We start from the raw sequence: 26208 nt of genomic DNA on the forward strand, positions 1-26208 counted from the left end.
AAGGGGGACCATGCCCCATCTGAAGGGGGGAAAAGAGGTGTGGGGCTACAATTGCAGCAAAGCAAAACCACTACACAAGAACAGCGAACCCTCCTTGAGTTCTGCCATTTCGATCATACTGCAGTTCAACAAAAGGCATGACAGGCATAGAACTGACTTTCACATGATCCTTATTGAAGAGAGATATTTGGCAATCTTTTACATTTCACGTACAAGTAGAAAAGTCATCTGCCCTCAACAACAGCTCTCTCTTCTTTTCCTCAGCACAACCACTGCTACATTATGGAACGAGGTACATATTAACTAATGGCCTACCATTAGGTCCACATAAAACACACACATATAAATTACATGCTTCGGTGGAATCTTTCCTTTAAAAAGCCATGACACACTAGGGGATACGAAGGTGTTTGTATCATAATGCACAAATAATAGCATTTCGCTGGAAAATAATCCTGTGTCTTTAAAGGAAGCACAGAATCGGTCCCTGTTCCCTTCTTGTGCAGAGGGAGGAGAAAACCCATTTGGTTCCCCACCAAAATAAATAAATAAAATAAAAGCCAAGAGCCATGGAAATTCACTTGGATACTCATAAATTTCCAACCTTAAACTCACAGCATACAAATAGATGAATCCAGCAAGTCAGAGAGCAAAGCCAATTTAATCTGTGGCTCCCCTGAGGTAAATGTAGTTCACAGCCCTGCCCCTACCCCAACCTCAGCCATAATCCCTGATTCCTGGAGCTAAAAAAAGCACTGAAGTGAGGAAAATTCTGCAGCAGGATATAATGATCCAAAATGACAGGGACAATAATGACAATGAATTTCATGTCTCCCAGTCATGAGCCGGGGATGCTTGACTGGGCTGACTTATACAATTAAATTGTTACAGGTACAGCAGGAGATGCAGTTATCATCTGCATGATTTTGGGAACAGTGCCTCCAGCAAGAGAAGTGCTACGGAATGCACAGGCTGCCTTTTGTTAGGCACAAACACAAGTATAGTAGGCACACACAGACATGAAGCTGCCCACCCCCTCCCCTGTAACTGAGGGGGGAAAATATGTGTTTGCTTTAAATATATCTAACACACAAGTTGTTTTTAAAAGCATCCAGGTTCAAAGTTTCTTTAACACATTAAAAAAGTTGATGAATTTTTGGATGGGTGATGCTCCAGCTCATGTAGAAAAACCTCTACTGAAAATAGCTAGGAAGATCAGAGCTCACATGGCACCCCTTACTGCATCTTCCATGCTAAGGAAAATAGCCGCAGTAACTCGTCAAGATAGATGGAACTTAATCTTCTTTCCTTTATGTACCATTTATACTAAATCACAGTAATAGAAACCCTTCTCTTAGAAGAATAAAGATGTTACCATCCAATGCTAATGATTCATTTCCTATATATTGGGGTATGAGTGGCAAATCGCCCTCGCGCAGCTGCAGGTAAAGTATAGGTTTCATCACAAGATTTTTAGTTTATGGGAATCATTCAACTATAATTCTCAGACTGCCTTTAAATACCCATAACAGTTTCCTCACTTTGCTCCTTCCCTCCTATGGATTTGCACCGTGTAAGAGGTTGTCATATTTCTATTGTGATTTGCATGCTGGGCTTCACCCGCAAGAAACCTTTTTAATGGCAGGCTGTCACACTATTTTCCTTCTCAAAGGAAAGAAACGATTGGAATAAGTGCATGAAGTTTTACAACTGCCCAAGTTTTCTATTGGGCAGAACCCCAATTATACGCCTTGATATTCTCAAAATTATAAATTAGTCAAAAATAAATTATAAACCTGTAACTTTCTATAATTCGGCACACATCGGAAAGAGAGCCATAGGAGACTAAAAGGGGGGAAAGTACTATTCTGCTGTTGACAGCTTAATGAATGTGCTACAATTTTTTTCATTGATTTCTTCCCCCTTTCCTCTCTCCGAAATCGGGGGGGGGGGGAATCTTATAGAGTTTACAATAAGAAAGTCTCACTTCAAGATGTCACTGCTTTATTTTTCTCCCTGCATTCTTTAACAACCTTTCTTCAGTTCTAAACAGGCTGCCTGCACTATTCATATATGCTCAACACGAAAACAATATTCACACATATTTCTAAACAGACAGATGTTAAAATCATGGCAAATGAAGAAGTCTCAAATATAAACTTCTCACTGATTCTTATTTTATCAAAAATGCAAGAAGAAGAACTTGTCAGAAAGATATCTTAGCTTAGCAAATTAACCTCAGAACCTTGGGATGTTACCAAGATTTGTAAAAGACTAAAAAAAAAAATCTCTGGGAACAGATATTAGGGCATCAACCGTTATCCAATACAAATCAGGAAGAAATGCGTATATTAAAATCAGCCTAGCGAAATCATTTCTAATGTGCTTCTGCTTTGAGCAGAATATTTTAGGAGACCTTGTAGCCAGGATAAAATATCTAAAAAGACCAGTGTTGTTAAACCCAGTGAACTTTTGTTCTGTAAAGGCTTAATATCAGTTGTCCTCTTTTCAAAAAAGCTTTTTCTAGTACTGGAGTTGCATATTTTCCCTAGCACCATATAAGGAATATTTTTAAAGTCATTTTTCCTTTTTAAATGCTTATTTCTCTGTGATCTAGTAACCTCAGTGTTGGCTTTTCCACAGTGCCTCTTTTCTAATTTTCCTTGAGCTACATAAACGAAACTGACAGATCACTGCTCAGATAGCAGCCATATTCCTCCCCCAAAATATTGCCTTTTTGCTATGCAGGAGTATCCGAATACCAACCAACGCTAAATGAAGTCTGACATGTACCCCTAAGAAACAAACTTGTAAGCTGCAGTTTCAAAGGAAACCTTGAATAAATAGGACACATTGTGTACACCCAGGCTAACATCCAACATATGTTTTCGTTTCCTGATGCTGCAACAGAGCAAGAATAGCCCCTGGTAAAGTTTGTGATTTGCTGTTGCTGGTACATCCAACATTTATAATGTGCCATCTTTTTTGCCTGTATAAACAAATCTAAAATACAATTAAGAAGGCTAGAGCAACACAACAAGCTACCAAATGGGGTGAAAAGTAGAAAACGAAAAACCTGACAGGTCACTGGTTTGATAAACAATTAAGAAAACTGGAAAGCAATAGAAAAAAAGAAAGGAATAGAAAGGGAAAATATTTAGAGGTCTATTTTACGCTGGTGTTTGGTCTTTTTAAAAACGTAAACGTGAGAATAGTAATGACTGCAAACAAAAAAGAAAAGAAATCAACCAACCAAGAAGAGCCGCATTCTTGAACACCAGCATTTGGGTCTAGATGAGGAAAGGACAATATTAGCTACATACATCTAATAATGCAAACACTAATCTTCATAACAGATCAGAAGTGGATGGCAGGAAGTAAGAAGATATTGGCAGCAGAGGGACAGAACTTCCAATGATGGGTTTGAATTACGGGCAAAAAAATACCAAAAGGATGTTAGGAAAAAATGTTAACAGTAAGAGTTGTTCGAAAGGGGAATCAGCTACCTAGGGAGGGGGTGAGCTCCTACTCACTGGCAGTCTTTAAGCTGAGGTTGGACAAACAGAGATGCTCTAGGCTCATCCTGTATTGAACAGCAGGTTGGATTAGACGGCCTGTATGTCCCCTTCCAGCTCTATAAGTATATGATTTTGTCATCACATACAACTAAGTATTGTATTAGGAGCCAGCAACTAAACTAAACCTGGCCCAAATACAAGTGCATGAAAGCTACTGCCTGGTCCTTTAACCACCAACCCCAAAACAAAACCCCAAAACAATGTCATCTGTGATGAAAAGGTCTTCTATCAAGTCGATGAGAATCAAGACCTTGTTCCTCTACCATTTAAATTCCACTCTCCACGATGGCCTCCAGAATATTGTTGTGAACAGAATGTTACTTTTTACAAAGCACATTTTTACTGAGAGAACTCTAAGAGATCACACTTTGGCTTCCAGTTCTCAGAACTGCATTCTGATGTAATGTCCACAACTTGCTAAATACAGTGACCAGGTCGGCACAATGCCACTATCGCTAGACAGGACAACCATCAGCAAGAACAATTACCCAAATGCACCTTTGTACGTACAGGTGGCTTCTTTCTCCCATCCACCCTGAAGTCCGGGCATGACTCCAAGAGGTTGGCTGAATCCTTCATAAAAAGCATTAATCACCACTTGGCACACAACAACTCAGCCCACGTTAGAAAATTCTACTGTGGCAATTTGCACCTGTAATGAATGATAGGCACATTCTGTTTAAAATGCTCACAATCCAGGCTGGGTGGAAAAGCTGGCCGGCTGGCTGGGCATCCACATAGTAGTCACATGTTCTGATCTGGCACTTCCAGTCAGCACAAGAAAGAGAATGGAAAAATATAAGCTTAGTGTAGACAAGTTTCCAGGAGACAACTGACAGAGAACGCAGATTTGAATGGCTAGCACTCAATATCAAGAGAAATGGAACAGACCTGGTAGAAGAAGAGAGGCAAGTTAAAGAAACTGAAGAAGAAAACAGGAATAAAAGCAGGGAATGAAGCAGTACGAAGAAAGGGATAGATTATGGCCAGCTACAGCATTTACTGCATCTAGATTCCAATTCACTGCCTTAACAAGACCAGTTACAATGCTTAAGTAAGCGGTCTTTGCTTTTTTCCTGATCAGATCTGAACATCGAACACGCTATCAATACATGCTGTACATTTCATGGGTTCTTGATCCAGCGGTTATTTTTCCATCTGGTGGTACATAAAAGTGTCTACAAATGGAGATGCGTTCATGAAATGAATCAGGAAGTGGACAAAGCCCACAGAAGCTTATGCTAGAATAAAAGTCTTACAGATACTCATACTATGTGTGTTGCACCAAGACAGCTCTCCTACTCGTGTTCAGGAATTCTCTTTTAACTTATTTCCACCTTCAATTCACTCCCTTGAACACAGAATCAAGAAGTCAAAGCAAGAGCTAAGATATCCAATTATGTAAACAAGTGCTTAATTGGAAAATTAAAGACCAAACTGCACTTTAGATGTAAATGTGGGTAATAAACCCAAACAACTGTTGCTTCTAGATAAAACTACTTCAAGAGAGGTAGCTCGCTGCAGAAAAGTTGGAAGTGCTTAACCAATCCCTTGTTTCTGTTGCATATGCATACCACCCTATATTTGCCCATAACCACAAACACTACTCTTCTAACGATGGTTAGTTAGCATCTGTAAATCCATTGTCTAAAGTTGGTTTATTAACTCTGACTTGCATGGAGATCGCAAACATCTGGGTTTAATTTTGGTTTCTTCTGCAGTTATGTCCTCCCAGGACAGAATGAAGGCAAGAAAAACATCCTGGTTTCACAAACAAGCCATGGTTTTGTGCTAGTTCAACCACCACTCAAAACAATGGATTACTTCAACCATGGCTAATTCAACCATGAAACCAGGATATAGCTCACAATGGACAACTTATATTATAATATGCTGTGACAAATGAGGTTTTTGATACCATCCCACGGTTTTTCACAGTGTCTGAACTGAGCCACAGGATTTCAGGTGCAAGTTTGTAAGACTCAAATGTGGAACCCTAGGGAGCTCACAGCAAGTGGCTCTGTACTAAAGGGAGAGAGATCTGCAGCACAAAAATAGTAGGTGTGGGAGAAACTGTACAGCTCTTCTCAACTAAGTTGCTTTGTATACAGGAAGCAGCCCCAGGCTTTTATTGCACTCTTGTGAGTCTAAGCAAGGTTGAATCCACTCCAATCAAGGATAAGAAGATGAAAAGTTAAAATGGAACAACTTTTAAAAATGATCATTTTAAATGACCATTTTAAGTTAGAATCAGATGACCAGAACCTGTACAGAAGCCACTTCATGGTTTCTTTGGAAACTTGTTCAAGTTAGATTAGCACAGAGGAACCCAAACTTGCATTTGCATTTCAGTTCAGTCCGCACTGAATATAATCACAGTTCATGTTTAGCGCACTACCACAAAGTCCCCCCCCCCCCAAAAAAAAAGGCTGTCAATGCCACATCAGATTATGGAAATATGACCTGGGTGGATAGTTAAGCATGAGCTGGCCATACGTGTTTAAATATGTATCTGGATTTTTCATGAGAGACAGCAAGCAAGTGCAAAATGGCATGCTGGCTACTTGGGGGTTATAAAAATCTCTGTATTAATACACTCTTACTCCTAACAGAAAAATATGACCCCATAAATCACCCAATGGGGAAATAACAGATGATAAAAGCCCTTTATAGGTTTAACATAAAAACAAGACATTCAGAATTAAAGCTGGCCTTTACTATGTAGGCATGGAAGGGTGATACAATAAAGCAGTTAAGTGGGCACCTTACTGTGTAACCGGATGTCACAGTGCAACTCCAACTGAATTTCTTGGCCTTTAATGATTTCTAAGCGTATTTTGGTGGGCTGCTTTTCCTACCAAATTGTTAGAATTCATGCAGGTTCACCTCAAACTTGGTCTGCATGGGGGGAACCCACATTTAATTTTTTGCCCAAAAGTGCAGATGAAATGCTCTTGAAGACTCATCCAAGTTTAGTTAAAAAAGCTATTGAGGAGATTTCTGTCCCCCTCCCTACCCCCCGCCTTAAATTCACTGATAGCTAACCCATTGGTTTGATTTTAATTATTTGGCTAATGAGTTAACCAATACTGCCATAAACTGGCTACATGGAGACCTAATCAATGAAAAAAAGCTAATCATGGGACAAGAGATGTAGGATGCCAGCACACCCAGAAAGTACACGTTTATTAAATGTACAATTTGGAGGCCACCAACACTGGCAAATTTCACTCAAATCACAGGGTTGATCTATCCATGTATGCATGCAACATCATTAATTATTATGTGCTGGCTGGAACCTGAACTATCTCCATTGCAAAATACTGAGTTACCGTAAGGCACTGTTCTAGGTTTGAACTCACATATGCAAGTTACCACTTAATGCTAAACTCGAGGAATAATGCATATACATGTATATATATTCCTCCCCATCACAGAATGGAGGGAAGTGGGGGAAAAGGTTATGGTGTCTAGTTCCTCCCGCCCATGAGTACGCACCAGTATACCACATGTAATCAATCTAAAGGAAAGGCATATTTGGGTGAAATGCAAACAAGCAGCTCTGCAGGACTGATGCCCTTCCGCACATGCAGAATAATGCAGTTTCAATCCACTTTGCAGCTGGATTTTACTGTGCGGAATAGCAAAATCCACTTGCAAACAATTGTGGAAGTGGATTAAAAGTGCATTATTCTGCACGTGCAGAAGGGGCCTGAGGCAAGCAAGCCAGTATTAACCACAATCTTGCAGTGATCAAGCTTTTAGTGCTTCTAACAAGGACAGCTTTTAGAACAGTCATTAAGTAGAAGTGTAACATACCATCATAGTAGACAATGGCACCTACAAGTTTGTCCTTCCGCAGCATAGGAAAGAGTTCCAGGGCCTTTGATTTGCTTAGCACATAGCTGCTTTTCAGACACTGGCTTCCAGCTACAAGGTCATACATTTTAATTCCTACCCAATAGTAAGGCAGCTGCCACCATCTACAAGAGAAGAAGAAAAAAGGGAAAATGCATGGGAAAATGTTCAGCATAATCTCATGATATGCACCATGTATTATGAGAATGCCACAAAATTTATCAGAATCAAACTGGTGCTCTAGTCTCATATACTCATTGGATCCTCATATCTGTAAGACTACCTCTACTCCTATGCTCTGCCATAGAAACTTTGCTCATCTGGCCAGGGCCTTCTACAGCCAACATATTTAAAACTTATGGTACTTGTGGCCTAGTTTCAGATATCTGCAATCCTACTGTTATTATGTTGTTTATGACATGAGTCCCCAATACTGTGCCCACCAACACCAATACTCTACCAAGTATTTTGAGAAAGTGGGTGAAGCAAGGTGGGGCTGTTGCCAGCAGAGCTTCTGACTGGCCATTGCAGGTCCAATTGGCTGGACATATTAACCTTGTTTCAGTGGGAGCTGCAGTCACAACGTTGGTTTGATTCTTTCATTCCTCTTTGCCACTTGTTTTTAATTATATCTCTTTTCCCCTGTGCTTCAGTTTCCTCTGTGAGAGTGGCTCTATCTCTTGTGGCAGCCATATTATAGTTCTGCCCACCAACCTGTATCAGAATTCCAAAAATTCCCACAGGCTCAAAAAGATTGGGGAACCCCTGGTTTATCAGATGTCACTTCATTCTATTTATCATACTGACTGACTTTATGTAACACACCTTGAGTTCCAGTGAGAAAAGTGGACTATAAATAAAGATAAATATGTTTGAACTAATGGAGCATCAAAGCAACCATGCCTTTACACATTTGCAGAGACGGAGGGGGAGGAGGAGGGGGAGGAGAGTTTGAATTTATATCCCCCCTTTCCAGTGGCGTAACTAGGCAAACTGGAGCCCTGGGTAAAACCTGGGTTTGATGCCCCCCCAGGAGCATGCCTGGTGCAACGTGCACACACACACACCCCGTCCCCCTTGTAGCTACGCCCAGTGGCGTATCTAGGCAAACTGGAGTTTGGCGCCCCGCCATGGGCAGCCGCCCTCCCCCACCGTGACCAAGCAATTATTTTTTACACCAGGTAATTTCAAAATAACCATCACATTAGAACAAGCCCCAACTCACAAATCTGAACACAGCAATAGGCCATGCCACATAGCAGAAATATTTTTAAAACATTTTCAAAATGCTTTCAACATGTTTTATTACTGCTATGAAAACATTTTATGGTGTAGTATCCAGTCCCCCCAATTGGGGGAAACAGCATCACTTTCAATGTTATTTAAACTGGGAACCCCAGATTCTCCCTTTATGGTGGATTTAAAAGGAGAAACTGGGCTCCCTAGTTTAAACAAGTGATGCTGGAATCCACCCCCAAACAGCATCATTTTCAATGGTGTTTTAAACTAGGGAGCCCAGATTCTCCTTTTAAATCCACCTTAAAGGGAGAATCTGGAGTGAAGTTTGGTTCAGAGGGTGCAAAGTTTGGTTTGGTGAAGTTTGGTTCAGGGGGTCCAAAGTTATGGACCCTCAAAGGTGTAGCCCCCATCTCCTATTAGCTCCCATTGGAAACAATGGGTGATGGGGCACCCCCTTTGGGAGTCCATAACTTTGGACTCCCTGAACCAAACCTCACCAAACCTGGGTGATAGCATCAGGAGAGTCTCCCGAAACATCCGTGAAATTATGGTGCTGCTAGCCTAAAAACTGCGCCCCCTGCAGAACAAAAATGGAAAACCCACAAACAAACACTGCATTTTTGGCACTCACCACAAGGGGGCGCCCTGGGCAACTGCCCACTTTGCCCAATGGGTATTACGCCCCTGCCCCTTTCTACTCTTTGAGTTGGAGACTCAAAGGGGCTTACAATTTCCTTGCCCTTTCCCCATCACAACAAATACCTTGTGAGGTGGGTAGGGTTGAGAGAGCTCCGAAAAGCTGTGACTAGCCCAAGGTCACCCAGCTGGCGTGTGTGGGAGTGCACAGGCTAATCTGAATTCCCCAGATAAGCCTCCACAGCTCAAGTGGCAGAGCAGGGAATCAAACCAGTTCCTCCAGATTAGAATGCACCTGCTCTTGACCACTACGCCACTGCTGCTCCCAAAGGAACACTTTGCACCACAACCACAAGTGTACCTAAAGGTCCTGTAAGCAACCTGAAGAATCAAAATATTTCTCTTGGATAATACAGCCACCATCTCATTTAAGTGTATCTGTTGTATTTACATGTTAATTGCTTATGCCATTATCTCAGAACCAATATGGGGGAAATAGCTAGAATGCTATGTTTAAATGCAGAAAACTTGGCTCAAACGCCTGTTTGGCCAGGAAGCTCACAAAATGACCTTGAACAAGTCCATCTCACGGCTTCACTCATTTTGAAGCTGTAGTGCTAGTGTAAGGCATTTGGAAGCATTGCAGAATACAAAAAAAAAGTTCAAAAGCGAATTCGGTTTTTCACTCTTCCTATCATCTTGAATTCAGTCTTCTATCTGCAAATGAAATTTCTAAAGAGTAATAAAATTATCTTGTTCAGACCTTGCAATCATGAACCCCTTTGATACACAAGGCATGGAATGGGCATCATAGCACACAACAGTGGTTGAGGACAACAACACTGGTCTGCCAAGGATTAACAAGCATGCCTCAGTTCCTTGAGAATCAAGAAAGCGAGCTTGCCTGTTCTAGTTTTCTGTATAAAGCAAAAGACATGTTTATATTCTTCCCCCTTCTAGTGTTCAAACATCACCTCTAAAACAAATATGTATGGACAACAACTTAACATTTAATTAAGTTAAGCGATGCATACAAACTACTGACAGGATTTGTTAGTGAAAATTAATACTCTATCAGGTACAGTTTCAATTCATTTTGATACTGTTCTAGAGCCCCTAATGTGGTATGGGGAGAAAGGCAGGCAATAAATATTTTAATAAATAAATAAAAATGTGTTGGTGCTACAACCTATAGCACAGACAGCACCTTATGGTAAACTTTCAAAATGCTGCCATTTAATTCTCACCTTCTCAAAGATTTTAAAGACTGTCAAGGCTTTAAAAGCATAATAAGGCAAATCCATATTACAGGGGAGGCCAACCTATGGGGCTCCAGATGTTCATGGACTACAATTCCCATCAGCCCCTCCCAACATGGCCCATGCTGGCAGAGGCTGATGGGAATTGTAGTCCATGAACATCTGGAGTGCCATAGGTTGGCTACCCCTGCCATATAAGATAGATTACCAAATAACACCATTTTGAACTCTGCCCCATCCACCATACTCCTATAAGTTAGCACAGAACAAATTTGGGGTGACTTACCTGTAAACAGGTAGCATTATCGGGAGAGGAGCAGATAAATGAGGTGCAATCTCCAGCAAATTGGCACGTTCGTGAAGGGCTTCTTTCACCATTTTGTACTAAAAAGATATAGAATTTACTGAACCAATTTTCAATGATGGCTTCAATAAACCAATGTTCTACTGTTTGAAATGACCAGGGTAGACCCCTTTTAAATACTCTGTCCTTTTGCCAAACACACATTCTACCAAATTTAGAACATGTGAAACCATGTGAAACAGCGTATGTGAATTACACTCTGAGTTGAGTGTGCTATACCTTTGCAAGCAGAACGATACTCAAAGCTCTTTACAAGAGGATGTTGACTTTAAAAATTATTAAAACTCAAAAGATGATTAATTCTACTTTCTGATCTTAAAAGTACTCTGGCCCCCATGAATTGGTGATGTAGCTGTCCTATATTAAAATTTTCTCACAGCCTTTTGCCATGGGAAATATACTTCATGGAACCTAAAAGAGAATGACATTAAACTTGAAAGGGAAGGCGGGACAAAGGGAACCAGCTGGGAAAACCCTGTGGTGCAGAGCGGAAAGTTACAGCACTGTAGTCAAAGCTCTGCTCACAACTTGAGTTCAGTCCCAATAGAAGTTGGTTTCAGGTAGCCAGCTCAAGGTCGACTTAGCCTTTCATCTTTCCGAGGTCAGTAAAATGAGTATGAAGCTTGCTGGGGGTAGAGTGTAGGTGACTGGGGAAGGCAATGGCAAATTACCCTGAAAATATAGGCTGCCTAGTAAATGTTGTGGCATGACATCACCCCATGGGTCAGTAATGACTCAGTGATCGCCCAGGGGACTACTTTTACCTTTCCTTAGCTACTTCCATGAGGCAGAAGCACAGGAAGCGTTGTTTAGCAGGAAGATTTTAACCGGCAGAGCAAACAGTATGGTCAATGGTACCTTTAAGAACCAACACTCTGAATCATACCCAGGAAGAAATGAGCAGCCAGTGAACAGGAGCAATATGACCTCTGTATCCACCCTCTGACAACAACCTGCTGCCATAGATCAAACAAGTTTCCAGACAGATTCAGAGACAGCCCTACACAAAATGCATTATAGTCATCTAGCTGACACGAGATCAGACCATGGATCACTGCACCCAAATCACACCTTTCAGGGAATTTAATGGCATATCAATCAAAGCTTTTTAAAGATACTATGTGCCAGTGTGCAATATGAGCCTCAAACTGTAAGCCAGGATCTAGCAGGACTCCCACACTCCTCCTTCAGGAGGAAGGGAAGCCCCTTGAGGACAGGCTGATTGCTCTGTCCTCAAGCAAGTCACTGGCCTGTATGTCTGCAATCTTGTACAGACCGAGCTTCAGTTTACTGGCTTTCATCTATCCTGTGATGCTCTCTAAGCAACTGTTCAGGACTTCCACAGATCCATCTGATTCAGCTGTTTGGGAGAAGCAGAACTAGGTGTCATCTGTGTATTGGTGGCAGCCCACTCTGAATTACCAGCAATCTCTCTCCTAGTGCTTTCAGGTTAAACACTATGAGAGAGAAGATGGATCCCTGCAAGTCCCCTAAAACACAAATGCCACATGCCAAGCAACAATCCCTCAGCACTAGCTTCTGGAACAAGATGACCAAGCCGACCAAGCCAAAGCAGAGTCACCAAGCCACAGTGCCCTCTACTGACAAACCAGCTATATTCTTTGCAAGGATACCGCAGTTGATGGTGTCAAAAACTGGTAAGAGAGACATTTATCAGAATCAATTCCTCTGATCACTCGCTCAGCAGAGGGAGTCACCCAGTAGGACCAAGGCTGCTTCCATCCTAAACCAGCATGGTGCAGTGGTTAAGAGCAGGTGGATTCTAATCTGGAGAACCAGGTTTGATTCCTTGCTCCTCCACCTGAGTGGTGGAGGCTTATCTGGTGAACCAGATTTGTTTCTGCACTCCTACATTCCTGCTGGGTGACCTTGGCTAGTTCACAGTTCTTCGGAACTCTGTCATCCTGTCTGTTGTGGGGAAAGGAAGGGAAAGGAGCTTGTAAGCCACCTTGAGTTTCCTTACAGGAGAGAAAGGTGGGATATAAATCCAAACTCTTTTCTTCTTCGTCTTCTAAACTCAGGCCTGTGAACTGAACTGAATCTAATAACCAGTCTCCAAGCACTTCAGTTCATCTGAGCTAACAGGAACTTTCATACAGCTACTCTGGGAAAACTGCTTGAGCTGCCGGTTCTGCAGTACACAACAGCTCAAAGGATGGGAAATGCTTCCAGAAGTGGAAGGTACCTTTTATCCTAGGACATGTGCCCCAAAGTTAATAGCTGCAGAAGTCCGTCATACATTTGGATGTGGGTGTGGAGTTCTGAATAAAGAAACACAACCCCACACAACATTGGCTACAGGCTGTAAAGCAGGTCAGATGTGTGCTGAACTCTTTAATTAAAAGCTAGTAGAAAGAGCCTTGCTTGGATCAGACCAGAGTCCATCTAGTCCAGCACTCTGCTACTCACAGTGGCCCACCAGATGCCTTTGGGAGCTCACATGAAGGATGTGAAAGCAATGGCCTGCTGCTGCGCCCGAGCCCCTGGTCTGCTAAGGCATTTGCAATCTCAGATCAAGGAGGATCAAAATTGGTAGCCATACATCGACTTCTCCTCCATAAAATCTGTTTCAGAAGCCCCTCTTTTTAAAAAAGAAGCTATCCAGGTTAGCGGTCATCACCACCTCCTGTGGCAGCATATTCCAAGCACACTACAATCAAACGTTTCGTGAAAAGTGTTTCCTTTTATTGAGTGCCTAATTAACTTCACCTCTAGCATTTTTCTAATGTATGCCCTCTGGTTTTAGTATTGTGGAGAAAGAGAGAAATGAATTTCTCCCTGTCAACATTTCTTTTCCTACTCCCATGCATAATTTTATAGACTTTCCAACTCCATATCTCCCCAGGCGTCTCACTCTGCCTCCAAACTAAGAGTCTGGCAAACGCTGCAGCCTCTCCTCATATGCAGGAAGTGTGCTCCCAATCCTTCCAATCAGCCTCATCCTCATTGCCCTTTCTCTGCACTTTTCCTATCTCTTAGATCATCTTTTTTTTTTGAGATGTGGTGACCAGAACTGAACACAGTACTCCAAGTGCGGTCGCACCACTGCTTTATAAAAGGGCATCACAATCTTTGCAGTTTTATTATCAATTCCTTTCCTAATTATCTCCAGCATAAAGTTTGCCTTTTTCACAGCTGCCATGCATTGAGTTGACATTCCCGTGGAACTATCAACTAAGAACTATCAACTAATTGAATTCCAGTAAGAGCCATGCCTATTTTCCTATTGACTGAGGTCTGAAGCAACTCACAAATGTCCTCTGAGGAGCCTAGAAGCATTCAACAGAAAAAAAAACCTGAATAATATCCACTAAGGATTTATTCCGCTGCACTCCATTCCCTTAGGGGATATACAGTCTTTCCTGATTCCTCAAGAACAGATCATATTCAGGGAAAATGAAAACTGGTCTAATACTTTTAGAATATTTACATCTTACTGCCTTTCTAGGACGTTAATTCACAATGCCGGTGATGGATGACAGCACCTAACAAAGTCTAGCCTACTATACGTGGAAGTCTTGCCTACAGACTAAAGCCCCTTTGGCACATACAGAATAATGCACTTTGAATCCACTTTTAATGCACTCTGAAGCTGTGCAGAATAGCAAAGTCCACTTTCAAAAAATAGATTTCAGGTGAAAGTGGTTCATGTGGTCAGATTTTTCCATGCTGTGGTGGCCATGGTCTGGTGGATCTTGTTCCTAACATTTCGCCTGCATCTGTGGCTGGCATCTTCAGAGGTGTATCACAGAGGGAAGACAATTACACACTGTGTCCAGTGAGAAGGAAATGTTTTAGTGGGGTATAAAATGGTTATGTCCCCAGGTGGGGAACCAATCAGTAAAGATGTTGGGGTGGAGGCAGGTCAAGTTACCCAGAAGACCACTTCTACTGAATGACACAGGGGGACATCTTGGTGGTGCATTTTCCAAAGCTGGATCTCTCAAAGGAAGCAGGAACTGAAGAATTCTACATCTTCACCTTGGAGCGGTTAAGCCCTGGAATCTCCAGTGAAGCGCCCTGATGATGAAGCAGTGGAAGCTCTCCTTACTTTAACAACCTGGGAGAACTCGATCAATGACAGAATGTAGTAAACAGTAACAGTTAATAGTCAACAGGACAGAAGAAAACTGAGGCATTTGGGAAGTGCCAGCAGAACTCCATTTGAAGATCTAAGAAGGTGAGATGTCGTAGGCGGCTGCAGGCATAATTAGGGACTGATGGCTGGCGACCCGCGGGAGAGACCAGATGTCCCCACAAGTCCAGTAGAAAGGACCCTTCTCATTAAGTAACAATGGACCGTTCCTACTGGAGGACATCTTGATAGAGGACACCCTCCTGGTCGCCTAAGAAGGGAGGAGTCGCATTATCAGTGTCCCCAATGGTATGTTTAGCACCCTTTCTGCAAGAATGGCCTCTGACTTTTGGCGGGTACAGTTGCAGCAGTGCCGGGCGAACTGAGATACAGAAGAAGACCATGTGGCTGCTCTGCATGTATACTAAGACTGATGCCCACCAGGCACCTAAAGAGACTGGCGTTGAGGCGGCTCGTGTAGAGGCGTGTACAGTAATACCTAGTGGAATAAGGATTTGCAGTTGCATGGCAGCATGACCTCGGGTACCGGAAGCTTTGACCACAATACGGCTGATGAAGGCGCTGGACATGGGTCCCCAGGTTAGAAGGAGGGCAATGTTGATGAGCCAGGTTGCTGGACTTAGCGTCACGGAGTTCCTCCCGACCGCTGCAAATGAGGAAAGCGAGGGCGTAGAACGCCAGGGTGCCACTGAAGCTCTTTGGAGTGGGGATAGATTCTGGGGCAGTAGGAACCGGTGTGCCGTTTAAGGTGGAATGTTGACTTCTTTCCGGAGCGAGAGTCGAGGATCGAATCCTCAAGGACTACAGGTCTTTGTAGAAAAATGCAAAAGGTGCTTCCATTATTGATAGGGCACTGAGTTCTAGAAACCCTTCTTGCGGGGTGCGCGGCAGTAGGAAAGAGTCTTGTAGCGCCACTTCACGTAATGAGTGGACTGGATTAGGTTGAGAAGAGGGTAGAAGAGCGTCAAGCGAAACACTGGAGAAATGAGAAGCGCTAGGATGGGAGTGAAGGTGATCAGCTGGTGGTTGGAAAGCTGAAAGGACTCCTTTTTAGGAATACGATAGCGTCTAAAGATTGTTTTGACATTGGGCACCGTGGTGATTGACCAGATAATTAGAGAAGGCACTTCCTGAATTTCAATGAAGGCCGCTCTCAAAAGCTATGGAGGAAGAGAAGCCTGAGGAAAGGTCCGGTGATTACCTGGGTTAACAGAGTGTTGTTGTTTTCCATACCATCTCACGAGGCGCTTCCATGAGCAATTGTATATGTTGGCCGGTAAAGGGCCAGGATGATGAGGCGTCACCGAAACGACCGCCATCTCTTAGGATTCTCCGTTCCGAGACCATCGCGGTCAGTGGAACCATCCGGAGTCGGGTGAAGGACTGAGCCTCTTGCGACTGGCATGTCATTATTCGATGCGGTGGGTCAGGAGAAAACGGAGGTGCAACCTACTATTGCTTATGCGGGTCTCGCGGCCAGTAAAGTGCTACTAAGTATTACGAGCCTTTCCTAAGATGACCTACGAAGTACCTTAGGGGATGGCGTGAGAAAGCGTGAAGAGGAGAGCCTTATGGGCCGTGGAGCGGTGGAAATACATCTATAGGGCCTCTGGGTGATGGAAAGAATCGCGAAGAGTTGAGGTATCTGGCGGTTGCATACGGACGGCCGAAGGCAGATCCGCTTCTGTTGCAGATTCCGCAGGTTATATAAATTTAGTAGATGGTTACGTTTTGGGTTGCCATTGACTCAGCGGCAGAAAGGGAACTGTTTTGGCGAAATCAGCGATCTAAGCTATGACGGATTGAAGTTGTCCCCGGATATTATTCGAAGTTGAGCTACAGGTCCCATGGCTTCTGCACAGGTCTAGGATTGCATAAAGCCTCGATGGGTAGGGAGGCCTTGAAGGAGGCGCTGGCAGCAGCAGGCGTGTTGTCCGATCGGATCGAATGTGACTTCCCGCGGAATCCTGGGTTGGAGTGTTGTAGAATTTCCGGAAGATGGCCCTGGGTCTCTACGGGTACCCGATGATGGGAAGGCTCGATTAATTTCTTTGGTCCACTGACCCTGTCACCGAATTAGGTTTCTGAAATAGCCGGCTCACACATCCCGCCGCAGGCTGGCATCTGTGAGAGATCTCCACGAACGTTAAGAGAAGATAAGACACTCACGGGTTGTTCGGAATGTCCACCATCCAGTTGTTTTGCTGATTGAACCCCACAGCAGGACAAGTGTTGGAGTCCTTTTGAGCCCCGATGTTGCAGGGGAATCTTGAAAAAGCGGCGTGGTGATCACTTCCATTGTCATCTCGTGGGCGATGCCAGCCAGGAGGCTACGAAGCTGATTAGATGGGGAAGGTTGGTTACGATATCAAATTTTGAAATTTGTCAAGGGTTTTAGTTACGTGATCTTCGCGATTGGGACAGCTCGCATTCTGAGTATAGTTAATGGGTAGGTAAGCCCAAATGTTCCAGAGCGTTAGGGAAGAAGAGGAGATGTGGCAACACGGTGAGGGTTGCCGGAAACCCATTAATAGCTGAAGGAGTTGCTAAGGAATCACCAGCTACGCGTCAGAGATGAAAGGCTTGTTAGGTGGGATTGGACGGATCAGAATATCGTCCAGAAATGGGATGGAGATTAAGGCCAGAGCTGTTATTACCGAAGGAGATGAACTGGGAGGAAAAGTATGGAGAGGCATACCGGCGTGAGTCCGAATGAGCAGGCCTGAATTAGAACGGTGCGACTCACTACTGAAGCGAAAAAGGGTATTTCGGTGAGCAGGTTTATTAAGTACCGGGGCATATGCCTCTGTAGAGTCCAGAAGGTAGAGTCAGGCGCGGTTTCAGTTATCCTGGCGGAGGTTTCCATCGGAACCCGGTGAAGTCTTATGTGTTGGTTAGCCCGAACCTCGAGTTTGTTGTACTTTCCAGCCCCAGTCCGTTCCGCAGGGCGGTGAAGAAATGAAAATAGAGGATATGCAGGTACTTTGCTCAATAAGCGCCGGTAGGTCAACCATATAGATATTTGAATGAAAGCCCAGCTCGTTCCGCCTGTACCTTGATAGAGTTAGGTTAGGCTGGAAAGCGCTTCGGAACCGAGGAAGGATAACTGCAATTCTATAGTGCCTGTTTTGAATTATTTCCTTGCAATCCCAACGATCCCGTACTCGCCAAAGTACTGGTGTTGAAAGATGAAATACCTACTGGAGAACATGAATGGGATTTATTTGGGCGTCAACTCCGAAAGGGTTTCGCCGCTGTTTGGAGTGGGAGACGAAAGAATAAGTTAGAAGTTGTTGTTAAGTAGTGTTGTTGTTATTTATTGAGTAAAGTCTTAGAGCCTTGTTTGGCGAAGATTTGCGCCATCGGCCCTTGAGAATCTCTGCAGTCGATGCTAACCAGGAGCAGGTGGGGCGGTCGCTGGAGGACATGTAGATCCGCCCTAATTTAGGCACCATGGCAGCTAACTTGGCGTTCAAGAGGTTGCTAGGATCGTTCCTGAATTCCTGGCGAGAGAAAACGAAATGAGTTATTTTAGGAGAAATGGAGTCGCTTGCCAAAAGGCGTGGCCAGAGGCCGAAGGCACTGGAACAGAAGCCATATGGCTAGAAAGGCGGGAGGTCGTCCGGAAAGGCATCAAAATTTAGGAGTCCATGGGAGGAAATGGGTGAGGAGAAGTCTCTCTGCCTCCTTCTGATCCTGTGGGAGGCGGAATTGCGATAGGTTAGAACCCTCCCAATCCACTCTGAGTGAAACTCCTGGCTATGGTGGCTGTGAAGCCAAGATTTTGGCTGTGGCGGCCAGATTCCTGAAATGAAACTTTTGAATGGAAGTGGCATCTTTTTGTCTAATACCTGGAGTGCTTTGGCCCGAGGATGGTCACATCTTAGGAGACTAATCCTCCTGACTGAAGAGGAAATGCAGTCCACCTAGGAGTGCACCCTGGGAGAAACAGCAAGATGAGTGGAGTGTGCATAGAGTTTCAACCCAGAAATTGGCGGAAAACCATACCATGGAGAGGGTTAGAGCCACTCTTTCTTCATCCTGCTTCACCGAGCAGGGGAGAGAGATTTTGGCAGTCATCATCTGGGAAAAGTCTGATCTTGCCTCTGAGGACACTGTGGGTTTACAGGGAAGAAAGGAGATACAGCAGAATCACTTTGTATTTTAGGAATCTTTTGGTTCCAGGTAGGAGGTGCATCTCCCACAACCGAAAATCATGTGAGTCCAATTTGGGTTAAAAACAGGGACCCTGCACTCACGGCTCAAGAGATGGTCCGAGTTTTCACATTCCACACACTAGCACAGCACTTGCTTCCCGGGCATGGAGAAAGGGACCACAGGGAAGGGCAGCCTGGTCCCTCTGGATCCCTGGTGGGTGAGGAAAAGAAGATGGCTGGGGTGAGATCTAGCCCTTCGCGATAGGGATGTGATGATATCTAATTTCACCTCCCATCCTCTCTTTAGACATTTCCACTAATTGTTCACAAGTGGGAGCTGTTGCTGACTCACAAAGAGGGCAGGAGGGACCAGGAGTTGAGGGAGTTGAGGGCGAGATCACACCCCCACACCGTCATGATCTTGCCTGCTGCTGTTGCATCAGTCCCCAGTAGACCTAGAAAAACAGCCCATGGAGATCCGCCCTCCATGACCCTCTCCAAGAGACTGGCGTCCTCCTCCTGCAGCAAGCTGGGGTTTATAGGCGGAGCTGGAGGCGGTCTCCCGGCCACTTCCGGTCCATTCGCCAGTTGCCCTTGATAGTTCCCCACTGAGTCAAGAGAGCTCGCGCAGATCCGTCCCTGCTCTAGGAGCCAGGAATTTCCTGGCAGCTTTCTCCTCTTGCTTGAAGCTGAAGCCCAGGACACCCCTCCCAGCACTTCTTGCACGCCTCCCACTGTCTTGCGCCGAGCACTGCTGCTACAGAAGCTTGGTAATCTCGCTTTCTTCAGTAGATTTGGCCAGTAGAAAACTCAATCCTCAGCAGAGGAGCAAGAAAGAAAGGTCTCCTGGGAGGAAAAAGTGGCAGGCCTCCATTTTTAGAGAGAGAATAGAAGGAGAGGTTATCTGGTTTCACCAAAAGGAAAAAGACTATACAGTTCCATGAAAGTAAGCAAAAGCTTAGAAGTAAAAATTGTTGAGTAAGAGGTGAGGGAAAATTGAAGAGAGATTAAAATTTCAGAAAAAAGTAGCAGGAGCTCACGAGAAGTGCTGCTTTTCCTGGATGAAAGCAAGACGTTGGAGATCTGGGCCAAACCAGCCAACCCGGTCTACAGGAGTGACTGAGGCCTAGTTCCTGCTTCCCTGAGATCCAGTTGGAAAACACCCATCAAGATGTCCCCCGCCTCCAGTAGAACTTGCTATGCAAAGGTGTGGTTGATAGTATAGTATTGCAGGTGGGGTTTTTCAGTCCAGGGAGTGATTCACATTTGCATTCCTTGCAGCAGCAGCAGCAGCAACAGCAGAAGTAGTAGTACTGGTGAATGCTAATCCTGTGTTTGGGTGGAGTATTGTGAAAGTGGATTGAAAGTGCATTATTCTGCATGTGCCAAAGGGGCTTAAGAGAAGAGAGCTAACCCTACCAGCAGGTGCCGGTGCTTGTCTAAGTGCTCTGGCTCAGGAAGCACTTTTGCAAGCTGCCTTGAAATGCCTCTGTCTGGGGAAAGATGGCCTACTAATATTTTTATTAATTAGATTAAGCATCTTCAGATTGTGTTTACAAGGCATCGTGAGCAAAGCTCATCACCCCCAAATGACTTTTAAAAAATTATGTTTTGGTTTCCAAATATTTGTGTATGATTTAAGTTCAGCAACATTTAAATATCATCAGTGACTGTCATTTCTTTCTGAGCTCACCAAGAGAACCATTCTCTGTGCAGAATGTCAGTGGCAAGCAACAAAAGAATGCGCTCAAAACCACGAATATATTAAAACCATAAATGTGACCATAAATTTAATTAGAATCAGAGGGGGAGGGGCTCAGTTAGACACTCTTGCTTTATAGCTATCATCATAAAACAATTACCTGTTCAAAATCCAACTTCATGATGGCCGTCTGAAGATATCTCACTCCGCCATGGATCAATTTAGTGCTTCTGCTGCTGGTCCCCGATGAGAAATCATCTCTTTCTACAAGGGCTGTTTTTAGGCCTGTGTAACCAGAAAACCAAATTAACTTCTTAAATTACACAATTTGTATGTAATTCATTAAGGACACTTCTCTAGGGTAGAGACAGTCACTTCTCCAGGGTAGAGACAGTCAAGAAAAATTGCTCTGAACATGGAGGAATTTGTATTCAGAGCGCATGGTGCTATCTCTCTGACAACGAAGGGAAGCAGCTTCTTCAGGGAAATTTTTTTATTATCTGAAAAAGTGGGAAGCATGCAAATAGCCAAAGTCGCAGTACTACACAGAAGACATAATGTACGAAAGCAACTTGAATTCTGTAAACAAAACAAGGCTAGTCTGCTTCTCTTCTTAAGTTATACCCTCTAATATCTAATTCTGCAGGTGTGTCTCCTGCTTGTGGATAATTAAATAACAGATAAGGGGCATATTCACCCCCAGTAAGTTTTTTTGTAGGCTCTTGGGATCTACAGAAACATCTGAAATGTGGAAGAAAAAACACCCAGGGAGTTTAAATTCCGACAGATTTTTGAAAGAGAGATTCTGTCAAAACAGTGGTTTTGCTCCTGCCAACAGTTGGTGTTGGCAGAAACTGGAAGGGCTCCTGGGCTGAGCTAACTGATCACATGGAGTCAAAAGTGAGATGGCAAACAGACATTTGAAGCAGAATATAATGAACAATAAAGCCCCACCTAAGGATTTGAGGCCTGGATGCAAACTAGGATCGGAAAGATAACTGTAGATTTTTTCCAACTGCCACCCAGCCTGAAGAAAAAATGGAGGAAATCTGAGCAAAGGTTTGAACTGTATGTAGGAACCAGAAGTGCTGAAAAGACATTGTGTGCATTTGTCTGCACCAATGTCATAAGTAGGCTTATCATTTGCCCACCTGCAGTAGGTAAACCCCTAATACCCTGACCTAGAGAAACTGAGGTGCAAAAGAAAAAAAAGACCACAAAATGGCCTCCATGGTTCTGCTCTAGGAATGTCTACATATCTCTGTGATTTTTATTATAGAGCTTAGCAAACATTCTAACAGTGATTCTGACACCTTATACCAAGCAATCTCCTATCCCAGCCCACTGGGAATTTTATTTTATTACTGAAATGTACACCCTACTTCCCAATCCACAACGTTCTCAAAACAGCTGATTTGACATACATGACTCAGCAGATCCAGCTCTATAAAGAAAGAATTTTGTAGAAGATCAATAACAAGGTTGGAACCAAACAGATTCTAGGCTGATAGGACAATATTCAGCTGAAGTTCCTGCTTACACTGCAAACACGAATTTTGGTGACTCTTCTGCTGATACAGGGCCAGACAGCAGGCAATTAGCATAACCAATGGACCAACTAGCTTGGCTAGAAAATATATGACAATTTGAAAAAAAAACTATTCTGTGTAATAACACAGCTCTAAGGAAATCTTGGAAGTATATCATATAGAAGCAAGTTACTCCTCCCCATACCCATAGGGATGAGTTTAACCTTTAAAAAGCTTGGTGACTTTAGTTACCTCATAGGCCAGCAATCTCCAGTGTGGGGTCCAAAACAAAGCATTAATTCTGGCTTTCAGCTACCTCACAGACACAGGAGTTGCTTCAGAAGGGTCTGGGAGGCACTGCCTCTGTGTTGGCAGGGAACATCAGCAACATCTTCCACCATAACGAATTTCTAAGCAGAGACCTCCAACATTCTGAGGCTGACCCTCAACCCATCTTGGCAGCCATTTTATTGTGGGGCCAACCGAGTAACTGCTGCCAAAATCTAAAAGTTCCCACAGACTGAGCAAGGTTTTGAATTCCTGCTGAATAACACTGGCAGACCCAGTACAGTATAGGGTTCACAAAAAGTGAAATGTCTGTATTCCAAGGGAATATCCATTGTTTTACTTTACCTTTACTTTTACTTTACTTTGGGGGCAAACAGCAGGAGGTGACTAACATTTTCACGTCATTCTCTGGCAGATTTCCAGAGACATGATGGACTATAGTCCAGACAAAGATCGAGGAAGGCAATTTTAATGTTCACTAACAGTTTTTAGCTGCCAATACAAAAGGTATAGTTTGCACACACAACTGCTTTGCCTTAAATAAAAACTGCAGATGCGATGTGAGTGTAACTACTGAAACAACTCACATCAAAACTGTTCATTTAACTGAAGCTTTCTAAACCCCTTTCAAAAGAAAACAACCAAAACCAATAGTAATTGCACTGTGAAACAACTGAATTATCAGGAGGAGATGATCAGCCACAGGCGCACAAAAACAAACCATTACTTGCCTGTTTCATAAAATGTAATAATTCACGATATATATCCAATTAAGATAAGTACTAGGAGTCTGGAAATATCCATCATAGTTACAAAGTAATCCCTAAAGTTATACAGCTGTCTTTAAATAAAGCAATAAGGCTTTGTAGTGTTGCAACTATTAAACAGTCAGTTTCCTTCGTGTGGTATTTTTTTACGTGAAAACACACAAGGAGGGGGAAGGAGGAAGGAACGAACAAGAACAGGTACAACAAGATTCATACGGAGTCTTTTGAGAGAGCAGCATGACTGTGCATATTATCCAAGGAGGAAATGCATACAGTCAACACTCCTCTCAGTCCTCCAACGTGCATCACCTTAAGGATTTTGCAGTGCTTTATAATAGGACAACCATATTTGCCTCTCGTTGGCTCTCTAAACTTTTGTGTCCTCAAAAATCTAATTATTCCTGGTAACTTTAGAAGATCAGAGCAATTTATTTTTGTCAAATGTGACTGAAGATTAATGGACACAATCAGGAATAATTTGGCAAAAATGTATCAAACACAGAGAAAGCCGAATTTGTTAAGTGAAGCATCAAACTTAATATGAGAGCAAATCCTGTGAATGAAAAGCAACAATACACAATTCATTAACCAGATGCCTATGATTATTTCACACTTCAGAAAGCTACTGATACGTTCAACCCATATAGCAAAAGAAAGATACATATAGATGGCCTTAGATTTTCTTTATATTCTCTAGGTCTACCAACAAGAGTAAAAATTAGCATCCTCATCTTAATCACTACCACACTGGCCTTCAATAGCACTCTAATGGACCACTTGTAGTAGATGTACTGATCGAAAGGAAAATGCACAATCACAGGTCCCAACATGCCAAATGGTTTTCAAATTGATGCACCTGCTACCCTCCCTAAGTCAGGCAAACCATCAAAGGTCGGCCATGAGAACAAATTATCTCACCAGCACTAAAAACATTTCTCACAAATATTTGTGCGTGCATACACACTCTGTCAAAATGAGACATGTTCCAAAGACTGCACCTAGGTTGTTAATAGTCCCTTCTGCTTATGGTCTCTCCTTTGCTGGCTGTTATGATCCATCTTCACCAAATATTCATCATCCATTCATATCAGGCTACTCTTAGACAAGACTCTCTGCCTTGTTGCTGGGTTATCCTATGACCGTGGTGGCGAACCTATGGCACTCCAGATGTTCACGGACTACAATTCCCATCAGAGGCTGATGGGAATTGTAGTCCGCGAACATCTGGAGTGCCATAGGTTCGCCACCACTGTCCTATGATCAGCACACCAGAGGACTGACCAGTCAACAAATTATCTGGTCGATTCCCCCATGGTCGATTAATCGCATGATACTTACGCGAAATATCACAGATTATGGACGAACTCCCCACTGCCTGAGCGACTAACAAGGCTTCTTCCAGGTTCTGTCACTCATTCGCCCCCTTATTCCGTGTCTTTTCTGTACCTGGTTGCAAGTAGAACTTTTCAAAAATCATGCCACCAAACTTGTTTGGTGGGGAGGATCGGGGGACTAATAGGTTTCTAAATTCCCACCGTTGAGCATAATGCAAATGTCTTCCAGCCAATAGGCGAGTGGTGGGCTGGCTCAAAGCATGTGCAGCCTCCTCTCGGTTTCAATTTCGCTTTTTGGGTCTGTGTACATGTGTGCGAGGGAACGTGAGCCGGTGAATCGTTCGAACGGGAGGCCAGTGACCCGATTAAACGATTAAATGATTAAACGTTACCCAGTTTAACGTTCACTCTTACAAACAAGCGAACTTCAAAAAATCAGTACTGCCCCAAAACTGCACTCCAGCCAATCAGGCGAGACCAGCCATTGCGATCGCGCGGTAGTGGGGAGCGTCACATTTCCTGAATGCGAGATAGGCCTAGATGTCTTCAATTGAAAACAGCTGAAGTGGGGAGGTTGAAACCTCGATGAAAAGGTGCAGTTTATTTTCAAACTTGGTTTGATCTAGATAGAATTTCCCCATGGGGATTCAACCTATCTGACTTTAAGTCGGTCACAATATTTTCGCGCCATATATTCTATAAAACTAAGAATGACATAAATGCCAATGGTACTGGTCGTGAAATGCCTTCCTTGCCATATTTCAGTTTACCACTGTGCTTGTAAGGGCAGAAGTGAGGTTTCCTTGCTCCTATTCTGTAATAGCCAAGAACAAATCTAGAAACACAGCAACGTTTCTCAGGATCTGGATTTACCCAAGTTACCCAGCTCCTTAAGTATTTCTGCAAATAGACTCTACTTTCGCGTAATATTTATTTCTGTTTCTATGCCTCCTGGTTCTTTACTATTTCTTCATATTTTGGTCTTTATTCTATACTACGCCATTTATCATTGTTTTGCTTTGTAAAGCTTCGCTTCAGAGCAAATTCCTTTGAGGATGGGGCCACTATAATATTATTATTTATTATTATTATTATTAAGGCTATACTATTATTATTATTATTAGATATTTATTATTATTATTATTATTGTATTCATTATTATTATTACATTATATTGATACAAAAACAAGTTATACACAGCAAACAAGATCAATATGCTGGATTTTGGCATTACATCACACGTCCGGACGCTTCCCAAGCGATCTAGGACTTCCTGTGATGCGGTATTATCCAACTAATCAACCTGCGATGCCAGAGCTGAGTAGGGAATTGGCCTTTTGCAGCTGACATATGGTGATTTTGTCAGCACCGATTGTTTTT

At 43.2% G+C, this 26208-nt stretch overlaps 1 protein-coding gene across 4 annotated transcripts in view; it reads right to left on the reverse strand.

Moving 5' to 3' along the window:
* GPD2 (glycerol-3-phosphate dehydrogenase 2) overlaps positions 1 to 26208 on the reverse strand; it is a 124227-nt gene that overhangs the window by 48163 nt on the left and 49856 nt on the right. For all 4 annotated transcript variants that reach the window (XM_048484872.1, XM_048484870.1, XM_048484871.1 and 1 more), the window contains 3 exons: positions 21071 to 21195; positions 10857 to 10954; positions 7398 to 7561 (listed from right to left, as the gene is read on the reverse strand). In XM_048484872.1, coding sequence (XP_048340829.1) covers positions 7398 to 7561; positions 10857 to 10954; positions 21071 to 21195 — 387 coding nt within the window. The remainder of the gene's footprint in view (positions 1 to 7397; positions 7562 to 10856; positions 10955 to 21070; positions 21196 to 26208) is intronic.

Source organism: Sphaerodactylus townsendi, linkage group LG02 (genome assembly GCF_021028975.2).
Source record: "Sphaerodactylus townsendi isolate TG3544 linkage group LG02, MPM_Stown_v2.3, whole genome shotgun sequence".
Taxonomy (NCBI): domain Eukaryota; kingdom Metazoa; phylum Chordata; class Lepidosauria; order Squamata; family Sphaerodactylidae; genus Sphaerodactylus; species Sphaerodactylus townsendi.